Here is a 20,999-nt window from a genome sequence, read left to right as displayed (position 1 = left end):
CCGACTGCACCACCCAGGCGCCCCTAACGCTTTGTCACTTTCTGAAGCCCTCACCAGGTTAAGACCAATCATATACTACTGCTGTGGTGAGATGTTCATCTTTGTGATGATTTAGGCTATATTCGTATATTTATATCTGAGATTCAGAAGCACATTCTTTGTGCGTGTTGGATTCTTAAAAAAAAAAGAGAAAGAGAGAGAAAGAGGTCCTTTTCTGGCAATTAAACAAGAAGAAAAACATCACCTAAAATTAGTTCAATGTTGCTCAAAAGCTTACATTCTGTGGTCAAGTAGATTGTACAACACTTTTCATTAAAGTAAGCAGATTTTAACCCTGTTAAGGATAGAGCTCTTTGCTTACATGTAATCTCCTACCAAAGATCTGAATAGTAAAGACTCCAAAGATTCAGGCTGTTTTCCAGGCAAATATGGAAATGATTAGCTATAGCATTTGCCTCTGGAAAACTTTGTGAATATAGCATGTGGAGCCAATGTTTCTATTTGTTTCTATTTTATGCCAACTGCAAGTTTGTGTTTTTAAAAATGTGTCCTTCTTCCCAGAGGAAAAATCCAAACATAACTTAAGATCCAGAGCAAAGCTTTCAACTTAAAAAAAAAAAATCAAAACCAAAAAATACCCAACAAATTAAAAAACCTCAAAGAAGCATGAGTAGCAAAATTGCTCATATGAAAGAAGTTAGAAATAAGGAGGCTGCCTTGGGGAAATGTGAAAATGGGACTTGCACCTCCACAGCAGGAAGTTCAAACAATGTAGGGTATAAAACATTAACTAGATATTTGAAACTATGATTTTCAAAATGTTTTGACCCACTCAACTCCCCAGATAATATGCAGGCAAGGGCAGGATCAGAAAGCTCCATGGTCCTGGGACTTAAAAAAAAAAAAAAAAAAAAAGAGGGGGATTTTTGGATGCTTACATAATACTAGAGTGAGGCCAGGGTTTCCTGCCCTCTGACAAACACTGTGCTAAACTGGAAGAGGTGAATGCTTTCTCTGATCATGCAGAAAGCAAGCCATGTTGGAAGGCTTCTGAATGTTTAAGCTTCACAAAGTGACACGACAGCTTGCCAAATGGACTTTTCCCTTTTGTCCCACAATGGTGGCTGAGCTCAAAGCTGAAGTCAGAAGGCACTAAGTACCCCACATTCTAAATTCAAAGAAAGGCCAGCATGAGCTCAGCTGCCCCCAAAGGCATGCAGGGAAATGCTAGAACTAGCCGTGCTGTAGCCATTCTTTATCCCCACCTGCCCCGTGACATTAGAAAGGAAACAAGAAGAAAGGATGCTGGTTCCTTGGAGAGGGCAGGATTCTTGAAGGGTAGGGTGGGTAGGCTCTCTCCTCTGAAAACAAGGGAGAGAGTATATAACAATGTGGATAGATAGCTGACATTCACTGAGCACCTCTTTTGTATGAAATGCTACTGTAATCATGTTACATGTGTTAACTCTGAATCTTTACGACAAAGAACCATTCTTATCATTCCCATTTTACAGATGAGGAAAATGAAGGATATAAAGATTAGGTAACTTGCCCAAAGGCTACAGCTACCAAGATGGGCAGCTGGACTTTCAAACCAGGCTTCAGAGGCAACACCTTAATCACTACACATGCCTCAAGTGACTGTCTTGTAAAGATTGAAGGCCTTGCAGGAGGGGATCTGGCTAAACCAGTGGTCTTGTTGGCTGAACAGATGTGATGCCATGGGCTGTGGTAATTATCACCAATTAATGTGAATTTGGTATCTTTTAATTTAAGTACATAATTTAATAGCAGCCAAAAACTTCAAAATAAGATACATTTAATTATATGTTGTATAAAATCGCATGATTTGTGCATTATCTGCACAAATTGCTAGGTTATAAGCAATTAGGTGTTTTTGACCATGAGATGAATTAGAATTCAGAAAACAAATTAGTAATAAAATAGTAACTTGTAAATAAGAAAAAAGAAATTTATATTTCTACAGATGGTGTACACGAATATTTAATTTTTTTAAGTGTATTTGTTTATTTTAAGATAGAGAGATAACACACACAAGCAGGGGAGGGGCAGGGAAAGAGGGGGAGAGAGAAAATACCAAGCAGGCTCCATACTGTCAGGGTGGAGCCTGATGTGGGGCTTGAACTCACGAACTGTGAGGTTATGACCTGAGTCAAAATCAAAAGTCAGACAGTTAACTGACTGAGCCACCCAGGAACCCCAATGAACATTTGATATTTTTAATTTAAGGAGACCAAAAATATAAACTTTGGTAGCAAGTTCTTATATATTTTATACAATATTATATATTATGTTAAATATATACTTTTTGGAATTTATGGTTATTATATATTTATCAAGGGTTTGCCTTTGGCAGGCTCTTTAGTACTATTTGTCTATATGCTACAAAATAAAGTACAATTAAACTATATATTTCATACTGTATTCATCATATATGAATAATATTACATAGTTCTACTAACTTCTGGGGGGTTTTTTTGAGGTGGGGGAGGGGGGTAGAAAGAGAGCATGAGAGACAATCTTAAGCAGGCTCCTACCAACGCTGAACCCAATGCAGGGCTCGATCCCACAACTGTGAGATCATGACCTGAGCCAAAATCAAGAGTCAGATATTCAACTGACTGAGCCCCCCAGGTGCCCCCCTGGATTTTTTTTTTTTTTAGCTGTTATATCCCAAACCAGAAAATGTCTATCATCTATCTTATTTCATGTGCTATAATGTTACAAGACAGACACACACACACACACACACACACACACACACACACACACACCCTACAATGGTTTGTATAGACCCTGACCATATGACTCTTCCATCCAATTCCTGTTTATACAGTCAGGCCTCCTCTGATCTTGGTATTTTCATTTTCTAGTAACTGATTCCTGCCTTACTCCTTGGTGACTTCTTGTCTCCCACTTCTTGTCATTTCTTGACACAGGGATTGGAGTTTCAGCTCCTAAGCCTGAGCCTTCCCACGACTGAGTTTTCTCATACACAGTCCTAGTAACAAACATCCAATCACCTGCCTCCTGCCATTATTGAACACTTGAATCTGTGTTCACATCCTGTTCAGAGTTCCTGGGTTTGGGGCTTAGTTTGGAATTTGGAATAATGGTGCTTCTCTTGCATCCATCAGTTCCTTGTCCTTGTGACCAGCTGTGTACCTACTTTTGGAATCACATGAGGTGCCAGTAGCGTTGGTTTCTTCTGAACCCTCTGTCCTTGGCTTACAGATGGCTGCCTTCTTGCTGTAGCCTCGTATCATCTTTCCTCTGTGCATCAGTGCCGCCGTCATCTCTTCTTATAAGGACACCAGTCAGACTGAACTAGGGCCCATTCTAATGGCCTCATTCTAACTTAATCTCTTCTTTTAAGGCCATCTCCAAATACAATCATATTATAGACATTGGGGGTTAGAGCTTCAACATATGAAGCTCATATGGGGGGTGCACACAACTCAGTCCATAAGACAAAGTCATCAGTCAAATGGCTTTTTGGCCATTCTGGTTACTCCCTTCTCTGAATCAACCTTGTTATCAACAATGATTGGCCTGATTAATCCAGTGAGATCCAACCCTGACATCTGTTTCTTACATTTTCCACAGTCTCAGGATAGGTAGCTGAAACCTGCTGAGTGGATAAATGACCACATTACAATTAGGCCTCAACATTCGTCGAATGAAAAGGGTATTCAATTGCTACAATGCCTTACCTCCTATCTGAAAAGAAGTAAAGCCTTCTATACTAGGTGGCCCCAGGAAATCTCGGTCCTCCTCAGCCTGTGGGAAGAAATGTGGGGAGAAGCCTGACCTGATTCTGGTCTTGAACAATCTCATCCACACCCATCAGCAGAAGCACAAATCCTTTGCAGTCTTGTAGGGATTCTCATTTAATTGGTCTGGAGTGGAACCTGGACACTATTTGTAGACAGTGTCCCATGGGTCAATTGCCTTCCTGCATATTTTGCAAGCAGAGTATATGTTCTGGACTATTTTTTCAGGGATCTTTGTATAATAAACAGCCTTATAAGATAGAGACAGTGTCTCCCTCTAGAGCAGATGGCAGGTTAGTTTCTGCCCACTTTCATAGAAATAACTCTCTTGCAAAGGAGAAAAGACTGGGCAGATTTGCTTGTAACCCATTATAAAAGATTGAGATTTACTAAACTCAGGGTTCCTCACCTGGACACAGCCCACTGCCTGCACATTCTCCACATTGCTTCCTTAGTATTTGCAATCAAGGGATATTGGTACAAACATGAAGTTCTTGTCTCGGACCCAGGAGTCTCTTATCTTCTGCCAACACCCGTGAAACCAAAGCAGGCTAACTCTTTAGGTTGCAAATGGAGTAAAACCTCAGACCCTCCACAGTTCTTCATAGGCATCAGCATTTTAACAGTCACCAGGTGATTCAATCTGTAGACCTGGCTGAGAATCACCGTCTTCAAGGAATGTCAACTGATTGTACTTCTTGTTCAATTGCTCTCCTGAGCCTTCTTTCACTGCTGTCTTCTGAGGTTCTAGTTCCTGTTCTTTGCCCTGAGATTGCTTCAGACAGTCTCTTTGTTTCCCAAGCCTATTTTTATCCGAGCTGTCTTTGGTTCCTTTTTGTTCCATGCCGCCGAGCCACGAGCCATCATCACCCTACATCCATTCCCTCTACCACAGGCCTCTGTCTGATCCGGAAAGGGGGAAAAGCAGTTGGATTCCAAGAATCAAGGGTAAGGGATCAAGTGACTGGACAACAGAGTGTCAGGAGCCCTGGGCAAATGTCTGACCAGAAAGGGATTAGGTTCTTGGTAAAGAAAGAAAAAGGGAACATTTCATTGAAGCATAGTTTCTAAAATTCTCATAATTCTTATATGCTTCACTGATGAGTATATTTAGAAACACAAAATAAAGATGTCTTTATTCTGTCAGCCTGGAATCTCTTTAGCCTCTGTAGTTTTTCAATTACAGTCAGATATATTTTCCAACTTATATTTGCTTATTTAGCTATTCCTATCTTTCTGTACTACCTTGCTTTCATTCATAAATGTGAGGCTCTGTTATTTTCCAGGTACTCTAATGGGCAACAGGGAAGAAAGAATGATGAGACATCATTCCTAATGAGGTGCCTGCTCAATTGATCAGGATAGACTCATGAACAAAGAAATTATAATACATCATCCCAGTAGCTAGAGCAGACGTATAAACAAAGTGCTGTAAATGGCATCCTCCTTACTGACAACTATGGTTTGTTTACTTTAAAAGATGCCTGGAGGAAGGCAAATGAATAGTTCTCTATAAAGAATAACGATATGTGCAGTGAATGTGTTGACAGTTTAAGATCATTAAGTTTCTGGGTGGAAACAATGACCTAATTGAAAGGAAAATTATCAAACCGTAAAATATGCACATAAAAACAACCCTTGTATTTCCCTAAATAATTGTGATCCCTTTTTCTTTCTCTGCCCTTTTATTCTATTACCTCATTTACTACCCTAAGGCACATAAGGGACTCGGAAGGGAAAACTGTATAAATGTAACGAGAAATGCTACACAAAAACAAAACTGTAAAATTTTTCAGATATGTCATTTGCACACCATATGTAAACAATCTCTTGTCTTTGATCTCTCTTTAAACTACAGAAATTCTAAGATATTTAGCATTGACATTAAATATCCCCTCAGAGATAAGAGAGAGAAAAGGATAAAATTAAATTTATACCGGGGTGCCTGGGTGGCTCAGTCGGTTAAGCGTCGACTTCAGCTCAGGTCACGATCTCACAGTGTGTGAGTTCGAGCCCCGCGTCGGGCTCTGTGCTGACAGCTCAGAGCCTAAAGCCTGCTTCAGATTCTGTGTCTCCCTCTCTCTCTGCCCCTTCCCCGCTCATGCTCTGTCTCAAATATAAATAAAAACATTTTAAAAAAATTTAAAAAAATTATTTAAATTTATACCAAATTCACATTTGGTATAATGTTCATGCTGCTTGTTATTAGAATAGGAAAATCTCTTTAGCAAAACCTGAAGTGACCAAATAATGAGCACCACCATTGCACAGGGGTGTGGGTCATAAGTTACTGAAACACTTAAGAAAAATAAGTTCTGACCGGCATATTGCCTTTTGCCTCCAAGGTCAATGACAATATTCTCCTCTCCTTTATCGAGGAACTGGATTTCGTTCTCATGCAAAAGCCGGGTGATCTTGACCTGTTGCTGTTTGACCCGGGTCTCGAGCAGGTGCACCTGGGCTCTGAGTCGTGCTTGCTCCTGGAGACAGTTCTCTAGAGCCTGCAAAGGAATGTGAATCTCATTCTCACTGGGAAATAAATGCCTAACAAGTTGGACAAATTAGTGATTCAACTTTGTCCCCAGCTCCCATTTCAGAATATTATTCTAACCAGAACATGGTATGAAACTGATGCTATTTGATACTATTTGTTATATGAAGAATATGTAATTATGACTATAGTAAAGTGCTTGAGCTAGAAATTATATATTAATATGAATTAATCTGAATGACTACACAAAGAGCTTTAGACTCATCTTATTTTATCCTCATAATGATTCCAGGAGGGAGGAATTGGCTCCATCCTGGTGAGGAAACTTGCCCAGGAAGTTCCAGTGGGTAGGAGGGATCAGGATTCAAATCCAGTTCGAGATCCCTGCTCTCAGTTTCTACATGACAAGAAAGCAAAAATGCTTTCTTGACAGCATCGTTGTGCATTGCTAGTGTGTCAGTCTCTAAAATAAACAGGGCTTTTGAATGACCTTTTGGTATTAATGTTTTAAAAATTTAATTGAATACTTATAATCTGATGACACGTGGTCACCTTTATAAGAGGATACTAATTTGGACCCTCATATCCCTGAGTGTGTCACCCATTTACCTGTGACTGGAAATTCTACTGAAGACACTTTAACTTTTGCTTTTTTGTTTTTCTTTCAATTATTTCAGACAGGGATGGGAGGAGCCTGAGTTTTCCAGTTAAGTCATTTATCTTCTTAGAGATAGGCAAAACCTATCTAAGGGCAAAAACCTCAAGAATATTGCCTGTGCATGAATTAATCAGCTCCTTTCTAAACTGGCATCTGAGAATGCTCCAAAGAGAAAGCAAATGTTGTGGGTGGTGGGGGGTGGTGGTGGTGGGGATTAATTGGGAAGGTGAGCTGCATAGGTGGGTCTCCTGGAAGAGGTACCGAGGCCAAGAAGCTGCAATAAAGGCTCTTGGATACTCAAGGCTGGAAGAGTTACTAGAGGTATAGTGGGGAGAAAAGGACAAAAAACAATTTTTTTCCCATTTTCCACTCTTACCTTGACATCTCCATTTGCAACTTATGTCATGATCTCCTGCGAAGAGTGTAAATGTTTACTTTTGAGAAATTATGAATTTTCATGTGTAATTACCTTACACTACTACCTTTATATACGTTATTGCCTAAGACAGCCATCAGATATATTTCCCAATTTACAATTGCCTCTCGGTTCCTGACTTTATGTACTGCCTTATGCCCTTCCGTAATTAGGAGGACCCACCATGTTCCAGGCACTCTGCTAGCTGGTCAGAATAGCACAGCTGGACACTCTATTTGGGACAAAGAGGTACATTCCCTTCCTATGAAGGCCTATACTGGAAATACAGAGATTCAACCTCAAAACTGGAAGTCACACAGCAAGAGTATGGAGAATTGTTGGTACAGGTCTTCTCCCAGTTTCAAGTCTAAGTCACTGAATGTCTCCTAGCTATTGCTCTAGGACCATTTCTTATTTGCTTGTGGTACTCTCTCCTCAACACTCCTTGATTTAGCCACTCTGAAAGAATTACTTACTTAGCTCCCTGACTCCCACCAGTCTAAAAACTAAACAGCAAGAACACTGGATGGTATCTGGAATCCTGTGCTGCTTTCCGATAGGTGGAAATTGGCTGTGATATTGTTAAGTACAGTGCAGCATGCAATTTAAAAGTACAAGGCAAGTATCTTCTATCTTCATGAGCCTACACACATGGTCTGAGTGAGTTTATTTAACATTTACGAGTTTTCTCTCTCCCAGAATGTCGAGTAAATGAATGTTTCCTCCCTTTTACTTATGAGTGGAGGAAGGCATGAGTTCATTGTAATTACTGTCAGATAGTTTAGTTTATACTAACAGTGTTCAGTATTGGAAGGCTCAACTTTGGGAAAGCCACGGGTCAAATTTAATTACTATGGATAGTTTTAAACTTCTAACATTAACTACCCAAGTAACCCCAGTAACTCCAAAAAGATTTTACTTGTTTATGGCAAATACTGGTTTTGACTTTAAGAAAAAATTTGAAAGTACTTGGTAAGTGCCTATTACGTGGCAGGTGCTTCCACAAACCCTTTTCATTTTCCCCCCCTTAGTTAATTTTTTTCAGTGACAAATTACTATTGGTTTTCTGCAAAATAAGAGAAAATCCAGGTCAGAGCAGGCATTCTAGAAACATCAGTAAATGAGCTTACCCAGCAATTCCTGCCCATTACCAGAGCAGTGGTGACAAGCAGAAAACTGAACATCTTTGCCATTTTCTCCATCGAAACGACTGCAATAATAAAAGAAATTTCATTAACTTATTTACTGTGAGTTTTTCATGAGACCAGAGTTGCATTCAGACCAGAGGCGATCCAGGATGCTGGTGCCACGCCGTCTCTAATCTAAGAGTCTTGAAGGAAATTCTCCTGGACTTCCCCATGCCTCCCTCACACAGAATGATGCTCTCTGTGACCTCAAATAGGATCGAACCTGTTCAACTTCAGGAACAGAGAAGGGGCGCCTGGATGGCTCCATTGGTTAAGCGTCCGACTTTGGCTCAGGTCATGATCTCATGGTTCATGGGTTTGAGCCCTGCATGGGGCTCTGTGCGGACAGCTCAGAGCCTGGAGCCTGCTTCAGATTCTGTGTTTCCCTCTCTCTCTGCCCGTCCCCGACTCGTGCTCTATCTCTCAAAAATAAATAAATATTAGAAGAAAAAAAGAAAGAAATAGAGAAGGGACTCTGACTCTCTTTGAGGGTCCTAATGTTAATGAGCCTCTTGTGCAGAAAAGGCATAGGCTCTGTAAACATGAGGGCCTGGGTCCATATTTTGGCTGAGTCACTTCCTCATTGTGGGACCCCAGGCAACCTACTAAAATGCTCCTGATTTGTAAAATGGAAATCATAATTTCTACCAGACAAGACTGGGGCAACTTTGACATAATATTTTTAGATACGCTGGCATAGGATACGTGCCTAATGAACAGTCACTTATTTTGTATATGGAAGACTGCTTATATGTATTCAGAGAAGAAAGGGAAAAAATACAACTTAAAGAGGTGATATACATTGTTTTAGTTGATGTCTTAATGTACAGGCAAGCTATCAAGATAATAGACTTTCAGCTCTGTTTCAAGTTGTAGAGGAAAACTCACTTTACCACTTCTTGAGATTATTTTTATACATTTTTTAATGTTTATTTATATTTGAGAGATAGAGACAGAGTGTGAATGGGGGAGGGGCAGAGAGAGAGAGAGAGAGAGAGAGAGAGAGAGAGAGTCACAGAATCCGAAGCAGGCTCCAGGCTCTGAGCTGTCAGTGCAGAGTCGATGTGGGGCTCAATCTCACATACTGTGAGATCATCACCAGAGCCAAAAGCAAGAGTCAGACGGACACTTAGCCACCTGAGCCACTCAGGGGCCCCTAGAGTGTGAATTTTTAGACAGCATGAAATTTGTGCATTGCAGAGAGTAATAGTCTGCTAGACTGAATTGTATAATTTTACTTCTGGCTGACATTTGCTCTAGTATGAATGTAGAAATGCGCTGTGTATTTTATAAGCATCTTCTTCAATTCTCATATAACTCCATACGGCAAGTACCATTATCTCCGTCATACAAATGAATGGCTCAGAGAGGTTAAGTCACTTCCCTAAGATCACACAGCCACTTTATGGAACATGCAGCAACTGAGCTGAGGGCTTTCCACCTTGACAGCCCAAGTCCTTAACCTGAACTCCACACAGCCTTCCTCGTTATCCACGTATGCCTGCGATACACAGGGAAGCAGGCTGCATGGACTAACGGGAGTCCCTCCCCCTTTGCCTTCTCCAGTTAACATCAGACTCTCTCCTGAACATGGCTGTGATTTATTTGTTCCTGAGTCACGTACTTTTCCAAAGGAACGTTAGGTTAATCTGGAGGAGAGGGGGCAGCTGGCCTGAAGCAGAGGCAATCCAAGGGAATGGTAGTGTTTGCAAATGTTTATTCATTATCAGCTGTCTCTCTGCTCCATTCTGTGCTGCATACTGTGAAAGAATAAACACAGCAGCCTCAGTGAGGCAACGTTTCACGCAAGAAATGAAAAATACCTATTAAAAGGGAAATTAAGGACAATATAAATTAAGCATACGTGAAACTGTATGTAATTCAATATAAAAAAAAACTCTGAACTTTCCCAGACTACCCCTCAAGACAAAATTAATTACTTCCCTCTCTGTGACCCCCCCCCACTATATTTACAGACCAAAATAGCATTTATCCACTCAGTAAACACTGTTTGCATGCCTGCTGTGTTCCAGGCACTGTGCCAAGTGATAGGATTATCATTTGGTCAGTTTTTCACATGTCTAGTTAGAAAAACTGCTTAGAATAAGATTTTTGAAGGCAAAAGCCCCACCTTGCTAATGGTTGTATACCCAGCATCTAACTTATTACTGAGATCCCTGTAAATTTGTAGTTGTCTCTGACAAAGATTTTCCCCAGGAAGGAAAAATCTTTCTCGGAGATGAAAATGTGCTTTCCTTGCTGTAAAACTAGTCTGTTTGCAGTGACAATACTTCCTCCTTCCTCCTCTATATTTATCCTGGTCAAGGGGAGAACAATGGGCTGAGTGTATTTTTGAAAGTAAATGTTAGGAAGAAGTTAGAGATTTTTGAGGCGCCTGCGTGGCTCAGTCATTTGAGCGTCCAACTCTTGGTTTCGGCTTAGTTGTGATCCCAGGGTCATGGAATGGAGCCCCCATGTTGGGCTCCATGCTCGGCATGGAACCCGCTTAGATCCTCTCTTTTTCTCTGTCTGCCGCTCTCCCCCACTTGTGCTCTTTCTCTCTAAAATAAAAGAAAATAAATTTAAAAAAAAAGGAGAGAGTTTTGGTTGGATTGAACACATGAATTTATATTTCCTTTCCCGCAATACCCCGCTAGGAAAGGACTAAAGAAAAATGGCAAAGACATGAATTGACAAGGTCGAAGAGAAAGGGGGCAGAGAAAACACCTGGCGTGCAATGTCATCATGTTTTAGGTTGTACAAAGCGTAAGGGGGAGCTGGCAGCACTGCTCAAACTGAGGAACAAGCAGCAGCAGTGGGGACTGTCACAAATAGCAAGCTAAGCAGCCCTGCCGCGCCCCACCCCGGTGCAGGGCTGAAGGCACCAGCCAGCTTGGAAGGCAGGGTGGAGGTGATGGCCTGGCATTCACATCCTCACCTAAACCCTGAACAGTGCATGAATACTGCTTCTCCCACCCCGCCAGACAACAGGACTTACTTTTTGTTGTTGTTGTTTTACTCTAAATCCAAGTGAGTTAACATATAGTGCAATAATGATTTCAGGAATAGAATTTAGTGATTCATCACCTACATATAATACCCAGTGCTTAACACAAGTACCCTCCTTAATGCCTCTCACCCATTTAGCCCTTTCCCCCACTCAACACCCCACCAGCACCCTTGGTTTGTTCTCTGTATTTTAAGAGTCTCTTATGGTTTGTCGCCCTATTTTTATATTTTTGCTTCCCTTCCTCTATGTTCATCTGTTGTGTTTCATATATTCCACATATGAGTGAAATCATATATTTACCTTTCTCTGACTGACTTATTTCACCTAGCGTGATAACAATCTAATTCCATCCAAGTTGCAAATAGCAAGATTTCATTCTTTTTCATCGTGGAGTAATACCCCGTTGTATACATATACCATATCTCCTTTATCCATTCATCCATCGATGGATATTTGGGCTTTTTCAATACTTTGGTATTGTTGTTCGTGCTGCTATAAATATTGGGGGTGCATGTGCCCCTTTGAAACAGCACACTTGTATCCTTTGGATGAATACTAGTAGTGCAATTGCTGGGTCATAGGCTAGTTCTATTTTTAATTTTTTGAGGAACCTCCATACTGTTTTCCAGAACGGCTGCACCAATTTGCATTCCCACCAGCAATGCAAAAGGTTCCTCTTTCTCTGCATCCTCACCAACATCTGTTGTTGCCTGAGTTGTTAATGTTAGCCATTCTGACAGGTGTGAGGTGGTACCTCATGGTGGTTTTGATTTGTATTTCCCTGATGATGAGTGATGTGGAGCATCTTTTCATCTGTCAGCCATCTGGATGTCTTCTTTGGAAAAGTGTCTATTCATGTCTTCTGCCCATTTCTTCACTGGATTACTTGGTTTTGGGGTGTTGAGTTTGAGAAGTTCTTTATAGATTTTGGATACCAACCCCTTTTCTGTTATGTCATTTGAAAATATCTTCTCCCATTCCGTTGGTTGCCTTTTAGTTTTGCTGATTGTTTCCTTTGCAGTGCAGAAGATTTTTATTTTGATGCGGTCCCAGTAGTTCATGTTTGCTTTTGTTTCCCTTGCCTTAGAAGTCATGTCTAGTAAAAAGTTGCTGTGGCCGAGGTCAAAGAGGTTGTTGCTTGCTTTCTCCTCTATGATTTTGATGGCTTCCTGCCTTATGTTTAGGTCTTTCATCCATTTTGAGTTGATTTTTGTGTATGGTGTAAGGAAATGGTCCAGGTTCATTATTCTGCATGGCACTGTCCAGTTTTCCCAACACCATCTGCTGAAGAGACTGTCTTTATTCCATTGGATATTCTTTCCTGCTTTGTCAAAGATAAGTTGGCCATATGTTTGTGGATCAATTTCTGGGTTGTGGGTTCTGTTCCTTTGATCTCTGTGGCTGTTCTTGTGCCAGTACCATACTGAGCAAGACTCACTGTTCACTGAAGTTGAACCAGAGAGGCTCCAGGTAACATGACCACAGGCACAGTGGAGGTCAGGGGAGAGTAGTTTGTTCCACAGGTTGAGGTACCTCTCCATACACCACCAGGATCCATTTGTCCTGGCAGCCAGGCAGCCCTCTCTCTACTCCTCCCACTACTTTCCAGCCCAGAGACCATGAGATTTCTCTCCAGAGGAATGAACAGGCTCACAGAAAAGATCATCAGAGGCTAATGTAGGGCGATTCTCCAACAAAAGAGCCTTGTCCTCAGCTCATCATTCTCCAAAGAAGCCCACGGGTTGTCAAGCCTCATTCATGTACCCAGGAAAGGTACAGACACAATATTTTGCTTATTTCTTTTAAAGTAGTTCTCTCTGAAGGGAGGCATATATTAAGTTTCTTTCTATATCTGTATTTGCTTAACAGTCTAAAGAGAAGCACTTGAATACCAAATGTTCCATATGATAACACTGGGCAGAAATCCATACAATGGCAATTAATTTACCCTGAAGATGTATAACTTGCCTGTTTTAACTTAACCTTATCATCTAACATTGTAAACAAAGTAAACATTACAATGTTTACAATGAAGAAAGAAGTGCAGTGCTGAGTAAATTACAAGGCTAAATGGCCAAAGAAGTCAGACAAAACCCAAGAACATCTGTGATATCACTACAGAAAAGCTCTAATAAGCATTTGTAGATGCATTTTTTTCAGTAGGTCATACTTTTACACATTAATAGAATATAATTTATAGCAATATTGTTGAGAAAAATTGATACATTACTCTGTTTGCCTAGTAACCATTTAATATTCAAGCATGTATTGGGTGCCTGCTTTATGCCAGGGGCTATGTACTCTAAGCTCTTATATTTAGCTTATATTAAATATATTGAATTACATCTAAAATATTAGCTTATATTAAAATACACCGAAAATTAAGTTTAATAATGACACTTAAAATTGTTCCCACTGTAAAGAAACACCCTCTGTCTGTTTCAGAAGTGAGAAGAGACTTGCCAAGAAAGAGAAGTATGAGCAAATTGAGACGATGAATAGGTTTGCTATCAATTAATATTTTCTAATTGATTAAAATCATCTTGGAATTACACTTTAAAAATTTTCTAGGTAACTTTTACAATTGCCATAAAAAACACGATCATTTTTTTTTTTTAAGAAGTTAACACCAACTACACTAAAACGCCTTAGTTACAATATAGTAGTGTCCTCAACTATGCATGCAGATACTGAGATATTTACAACGTAAGGAAAATTTTGGGTAGAAATGAATACCCTAACCAAGGGCAGGTGATGTTATAAACAAACACATTTTCATTCCCATTGAGGGGTAGTTTCATGTTTCTTTTGTCCAGGAGTTCCTGGGAGAATCTGTCATTACCATTGGTCCATCTGTCAAGAGTCTGTTTGTTAAAAAAAAAAAAGTCTGTAGAAGAACAAATTCTTACTGCAATTATAACAATTAAAATTCTTTTCTTACTGTTTATTTATTTTTGAGAATGAGAGAGAGAGAGAGACAGAGTGCAAGCTGAGGAGGGGCAGGGAGAGAGGGACACACAGAATCCGAAGCAGGCTCTAGGCTCTGAGCTGTTAGCACGGAGCCCAACGCAGGGCTCAAACTCACGGACCAGACCATGAAATCATGACCTGAGCCGAAGTTGGACACTTAGTGGACGGAGTCATCCAGCTGCCCCATAATAATTTGCTTTAGATGCATCGTATATGTTTAGGTATGAAGATATTTCCAACTTTTGTTTTTAATTTAATTTTTTATTTTTTTAAATTTATATCCAAATTAGTTAGCATATAGTGCAACCATGATTTCAGGAGTAGATTCCTTAGTGTCCCTTACCCATTTAGCCCATCACCCCTCCCACAACCCCTCCAGTAACCCTCAGTTTGTTCTCCATATTTAGGAGTCTCTTCTGTTTTGTCCCCCTCCCTGTTTTATATTATTTTTGTTTCCCTTCCCTTATGTTCATGTGTTTTGTCTCTTAAAGTCCTCATATGAGTGAAGTCATATGATGTTTGTCTTTCTCTGACTGACTAATTTCACTTAGCATAATACCCTCCAGCTCCATCCACGTAGTTGCAAATGGCAAGATTTAATTCTTTTTGATTGCCGAGTAATACTCCAATATATATATATATGTATATATATAGGAGATATATATCTTCTTTATCCATTCATCCATCGATGGACATTTGGGCTCTTTCCATACTTTGGCTATTGTTGATAGTGCTGCTATAAACATGGGGGTGCATGTGTCCCTTCGAAACGGCACACCTGTATCCCACGGATAAATGCCTAGTAGTGCAATTGCTAGGTCGTAGGGTAGTTCTATTTTTAGTTTTTTGAGAAACCTCCATACTGTTTTCCAGAGTGGCTGCACCGGCTTGCATTCCCATCCATCTTTCATATTAGGCATAGTAATCAAACACTGTTACAGTAAGATTTATTTTCTTAAAGATTTCCATGTCCATGGTATACTTTTGTTCATTTAAACATAATTATATGCAACTAAGTCCTAATAAAATATAACAATATCTAAAATATGTTTCTTGTTTTCCTCCATCAGAATGAAAGAAAAAAAATGGGAGAAAACAAAGAGAAAGAATCTAATTACTTTCAATGACTCCTCTCCATAAATCATATTGGAAAACAGTATAGGTTGTCAATGTGTCTACTGTTGTCTGTAGTAAATTTCAATAATTATTTATAGTATTTCACTGGAAACAAGACTGATCTTTCCTAAGAAAAGCTGAGATGGTGAGTGGTGTTCTCTAAAGATCATCAGGAAGGAAAAGCTCTCTATAAAAGACTTGAGCTTGTCTTTGTTTATAAAATATATGTAGTATTTCCCTACTTTAATCAGAAACACTTCAAGGCCATTGTTTTCTGCTACATTGCCCAACTTCTACCTATCTTTTTGCAAAATAGAAAAGGCAATTATATTTAGACTTCAATACTATTGTTTATTCTCTCAGTTAACATATTGTTTAGCACTATGTAAAACTGTGATAAAACTGTGATTTTAAAATTCTAGTATTAAGAAAAAAATTAAAAGTTCACACTGTAAAAAACAGATATAATTGAAAGTAGGCATATGGACAGTTATTTGCACAACAATGTTTATAACAGCATTATTCACAACAGCCAAAAGATGGTGTGAACAATCCAAATGTCCATCCACAGATGAGTGGGTAATCAGAATGAGATAATATACACAATATTAACCTTGAGCACCTTATGACAAGTGAAATAAGCCGGACACAAAAGGACAAATGTTGTATGGTTCCCTCATGGGAAGTACCTAGAATGGTCAGATTCATAGAGATGTGTTATGTGTATTAATTTGAAGTATATGAAATTGCCATTGTTGTAGGTCAAAAATATTCAAACGTATACCATTTTTGTTATAGTTCAACCTAATGTATTAAGAAAGGAGCGGCTAGACACTAAGGAAATTGAAATTATATATTCAGATACAATGAAATATTACACATATGTTTATAGCCTGTCCCCTCCCCCTCCCAACTGCTATCTACAATGTAAGTGCCATGAAATGGAGAACTTGATCTTGTTTGTTTCTGCTATGTCCCAGTGCCGGGTAGATAGGTACTGAATTAGTTTCGTAGGGCTGCTGGGGCAAATTATCATATAGCCGGTGGCTTAAAGCAACAGAAGTTTATTCTGTCACATTTCTGGAGGGTACAGGTGTGAAATTAAAGTGTCAATATGGCCATGCTTCCTCTGAAAGTCTTGAGGAAAGAGTGCTGCCTTGCCTCTTCTAGCTTCTGGTGGTTGCCAGAAATCCTTGGCATTCCTTGACTTGTGGTAGCAACACTCACCTCTGCTTCCACTTTCACATGGCTGTCTTCCCTCTGTGTGTCCCTGTATCGAAATTTCCGTCTCCACATAAGGACACCAGCCCATTGGATTAGGGCTCATCCTAATCCAATATGACCTTGTCCTAACTTTTTTCATCTACAAAGACCCTATTACCTTCACAGGTAATGGGAGTTAGGACTGAACGTATCCCTTGGTGGGACACAATTCAACTCGGTTCAGGTATTCAACAAAATATCTGTTGAATCAATAGAAGGAAAGTTATGAACTGAAGTTAGAATTTTAGAACTTCCCAGCGTCTGTCATTGTAATCTTACGGTTTCTTATTAGACACCGAATTCTTTTTGTTAGTTGAATTTGTTAGCAGTCCCTATCAGATTCCCTCTGCTGTCTCCTGTCTTTTAGTGGTGATTAGGAACGTTTCATAATGTTCTTTGGCTTTTGTAAAGTTTGTTTGATTTGCAAATATGACATTGGGGTGTGTGCTAGCTTATATTGTTTTAAAAAGAGATATTTGAATTTATAAAATCCCAAGAAAAAATAAATAACTGAAAACTTAAAGCTTGATGTATTTAAAATTTGACTATCTTAATAAGCTAAAGCTACTATCATACCTATCTCATAAAAAGTTATTAGTTTGACTCATATTTTTCAATTGGTAATAAATATCAGGCAGAATTACAACAGCTATGCTGCTCTTTTCTTTAAAACCTCATTTGTACCTTTACGGTTAATCACTTAATTTTTAAACTTGTCATAAATTTCAAGTTTTAAAAAGTAAACAAGTACCCTTCCACATGATGGAAATTTCTGTAATCATTTGCAGAGTCATAAATATGTAAAGGTTTGTGTGTTTTTTTTTTTTTTTTTGAGAAAGAGAGAGAGAGAGAAAGAGAGGGCACACACACGTGCAAGCAGGGGAGAGGCCAAGGGAGAGAGAGAGAGAGAGAGAGAGAAAATCCCAAGCAGGCTCCACGCCCCGTGCAGAGCCCAATGCAGGGCTTGATCCCACGAACTGGGATCATGACCTGAACCAAAATCAAGAGTCAAATGCTGAACTGACTGGTGTCCCAAACATATTTTTTAAAGTCGTTATATTAATTTGATCATATTTAGAATAATTCAATATGCCAAGTCATCTAAAATTCCTCAGTACCCTCGCTGTAATAGTAAACATATTCCACAATGTTGAAGAAATGCTTAGGTATTAGGTATTTCAAATGCTTTGGAGGTCTGGTCTCTATAATTCATAGAGTAAACCATTATTATTTTACAAATCTGGCTTAAGATAAAGTTGTATCAGATTATTTAATTCCTCACTGTACATTTGTATTTCTTTTATGTGTTTGCTTTGGGCTGTTTCAAAACTTTCAAGTTTTATAAAACTAAAATAGTTATCAAATGGCTCTTCTTTGACATACTGTGTTATTTGATATAAATTATTCTAAATCTCTAAAGCCCAATTTCTTCCCCACTAAAATTTTTTTTAAGTTAGTTGACAGTGGATTAAATTTAAAGGCAAAAATGTTAAGTTTGGAACTGAAAAGTTATACAGCTGGTACATAACTTTTATAAACAAAATTATGAAACAAAAGTGCATATTAATGTATTTTTTTTAAATGAAAGGATACAAGATAAAAGAAATAAAAAGAAGAAAGAGCTATTGAAGGAAGCATGGTTAGTAAGTTAGCATTCACAAATGGACTGCACCCTTAATGGAAGACAGTTACTTAAAAATTCAGCCATATGGGGCGCCTGGGTGGCTCTGTCGGTTAAGTGTCTGACTTCGGCTCAGGTCATGATCTCGCGGTCTGTGAGTTCGAGCCCCGCGTCGGGCTCTGTGCTGACAGCTCAGAGCCTGGAGCCTGTTTCGGATTCTCTGTCTCCCTCTCTCTCTGCCCCTCCCCTGTTCACGCGCTGTCTCTCTCTGTCTCAAAAATAAATAAACGTTAAAAAAAAAAAAATTCAGCCATAAACACAGACTTAGAGACTCCTTTAGGCTACTTTTTTTTCCTTTTTCTGAAAATGGAACATAACAATATCTTTGTTATTTATCTTCAGAATTACTCTCAGTAAAAACCTTAGAAAGCTAAATAAGTTAGATTCCCAAAAGGTAGAAATAAAAGCATTTCTGAAGATTTTACTTCTGAAATGGAAATTGTAACATAACCTATTTTCTTTTCCATCTTGCATATTAAAAACTGCAAATTCTATTATTTACATCAAAGTCCCATCCAATTCATTCAAAATGTGCTGGGAATGGAAAGGAGATATAATCCTAAATTTATTTTCCAAGTTGCAAAGGTAGGCTTCTCTCTAGTTAACCTGGCCTAAGAGCCCACGGTTGTTTCTTGAGTTATGCTTAATATCATACCTATGAAGTCAATTAGCATTATTACAATTATGTCAAAAATACAGAGATGTTAAATACCTTGCCTGAAGTCAAAAATGAGTCAGAGACACAGCTCAGGCTAGATCCGGCCACTCTGCCTCCCAGGATCCTCTAACTGCATTCAGATTTTGTAATTGCTTCTCTGTTATTTGATTAGAAATAGGGACAATGTTGATTCTGGCTTTACTCTGGGAACAAATATATGAGGAAATCAGTTTAACTGGAAGGAAAGCTAAAAAAGTAGATTCAATGACAAATTGCAGTATTCTGATCTTTTCCTTTTTTTCTCCTATTAGTAAGAATTTTTATGAAAGAGCTAATAATAGATCATTAGGAAAATACATCTCTGGTTTTGTTTTTTTTTTTCCAGCTCTTATTTTTGTGCTCATGCACAGAATTTTTGTACTTGAACTTTGATAATGCTCAGCTGTAGATGAAGGAAAACCAAAGTTCAGTTGAAGCTTTGCTTTATAGTACTAATGATAAAAAAAGTTTTACCTATAAAGGTATGGATTAAAATGTCATTTCAACTACAATATGGAGAGAAGCCCAATTTCTCTTACTTATAAAAAATGTGGCAAGCTAATAATTGCCAAGATGAAATAGTCAGTTTAGTTAATCTTTAAGGAAAGCAAAATTCTTGGGGTGCCTGGGTGGCTCAGTCAGTTAAGTGTCTGACTTCAGCTCAGGTCATGATCTCAAAGTCTGTGGGTTTGAGCCCCACATTGGGCTCTGTGCTGACAGCTCAGAGCCTGGAGCCTGCTTCGGATTCTGTGTCTCCCTCTCTCTCTGCCCTTTCCCCACTCGCGTATGCTCTCTCTCTCTCAAAAAAGTGAATAAACATTAAAAAAAATTTCCTTAATTAGAAAAAAAAAATTCCCTGAGGTGCAAAATTGTGAAATTTATCTGGAAACATCAGTTAAAATCTGAACAAGTTGTTCCTGTTGTTTTAAACTCTAGAGGAGTTTTGAACGTGTAGCAGGCAACTTGTGAGCTCCCCTGGTTGAGTAATGGTTTCAGACTGGAAATCCAGGTTCATCATTTCTTTCTTCATTCTGATGTAACTCAAGCTGTTGTTTGCTATTTGTTCTGTGATCCCTATTTATTAACTCAGATTCCAGTAAAATGCGGAAGTTGTGTTTTCTTTCTGTTCTTGGTTGTTTGCTACTGTCAAGTTTTACCAACGTTTAACCTGTCCTTTGAACATTTTCCTGTCATTCACTCAGAAATTTTAAGCTTATCTAGAAAAAGCTAATCCTGATGACTCACTGGAAAGAAAACCAGTTAGGTTGAAGTTGAGGGGGGAGCAGGATACATGATCCTCAAATATGCCACTTTGGCATGGGGCTTATTTCGAGCTGAAGACAGTCAAGCCCAGCAGACTCTAGAAGAGCTGTTTGCCTTCCCTTTTACTGCTTAAAAGAATTTAAATAGAGAATCTGTACCAGGAAGGAGTTACTACCAAAGATAACCTTTTATCAGAAAGACATTGGCAAACATCTGTTTACCAAACATTTGCTCTACTCATCTTCCTGTGACTTTTTCTTCTTCCCTTGTAAAGCCCCAAACCTCTACCAGAGTCTCCTTAGCTCATCCTGGCATATGAGTTTCAACTGTCTGACTGCCTTTTGAGTCTCTGTCTTTGGGACTTTCATAAGCACAAAATTTGTTCCTGTCCTATTAATCTGTCTTATGTTAATTTAATTATTAGACTAGTCAAAGAACATGGAGGGGAAGAAGG

At 39.0% G+C, this 20,999-nt stretch overlaps 1 protein-coding gene across 3 annotated transcripts in view; it reads right to left on the bottom strand.

Annotated features, from left to right (window-relative positions):
* FGL1 (fibrinogen like 1) overlaps positions 1 to 20,999 on the bottom strand; it is a 54,518-nt gene that overhangs the window by 9,723 nt on the left and 23,796 nt on the right. The window contains exons 1-3 of one of the 3 annotated variants that reach the window (XM_058720068.1): positions 19,298 to 19,433; positions 8,489 to 8,568; positions 6,115 to 6,295 (exon numbers count right to left, since the gene is read on the bottom strand). In XM_058720068.1, the coding sequence (XP_058576051.1) occupies positions 6,115 to 6,295; positions 8,489 to 8,560 (253 nt within the window). In that variant the 5' untranslated portion in view covers positions 8,561 to 8,568; positions 19,298 to 19,433. Of the gene's footprint in view, positions 1 to 6,114; positions 6,296 to 8,488; positions 8,569 to 10,169; positions 10,296 to 19,297; positions 19,434 to 20,999 lie in introns of those variants that run through there. The other 2 variants (XM_058720067.1, XM_058720070.1) reach the window with 2 other exon arrangements.

This window comes from Neofelis nebulosa, chromosome 3, assembly GCF_028018385.1.
Source record: "Neofelis nebulosa isolate mNeoNeb1 chromosome 3, mNeoNeb1.pri, whole genome shotgun sequence".
NCBI classification, from domain to species: Eukaryota; Metazoa; Chordata; class Mammalia; order Carnivora; family Felidae; genus Neofelis; species Neofelis nebulosa.
Note: the sequence above shows the minus strand (reverse complement) of the source record. Positions and strands in the feature narration are given on the sequence as shown.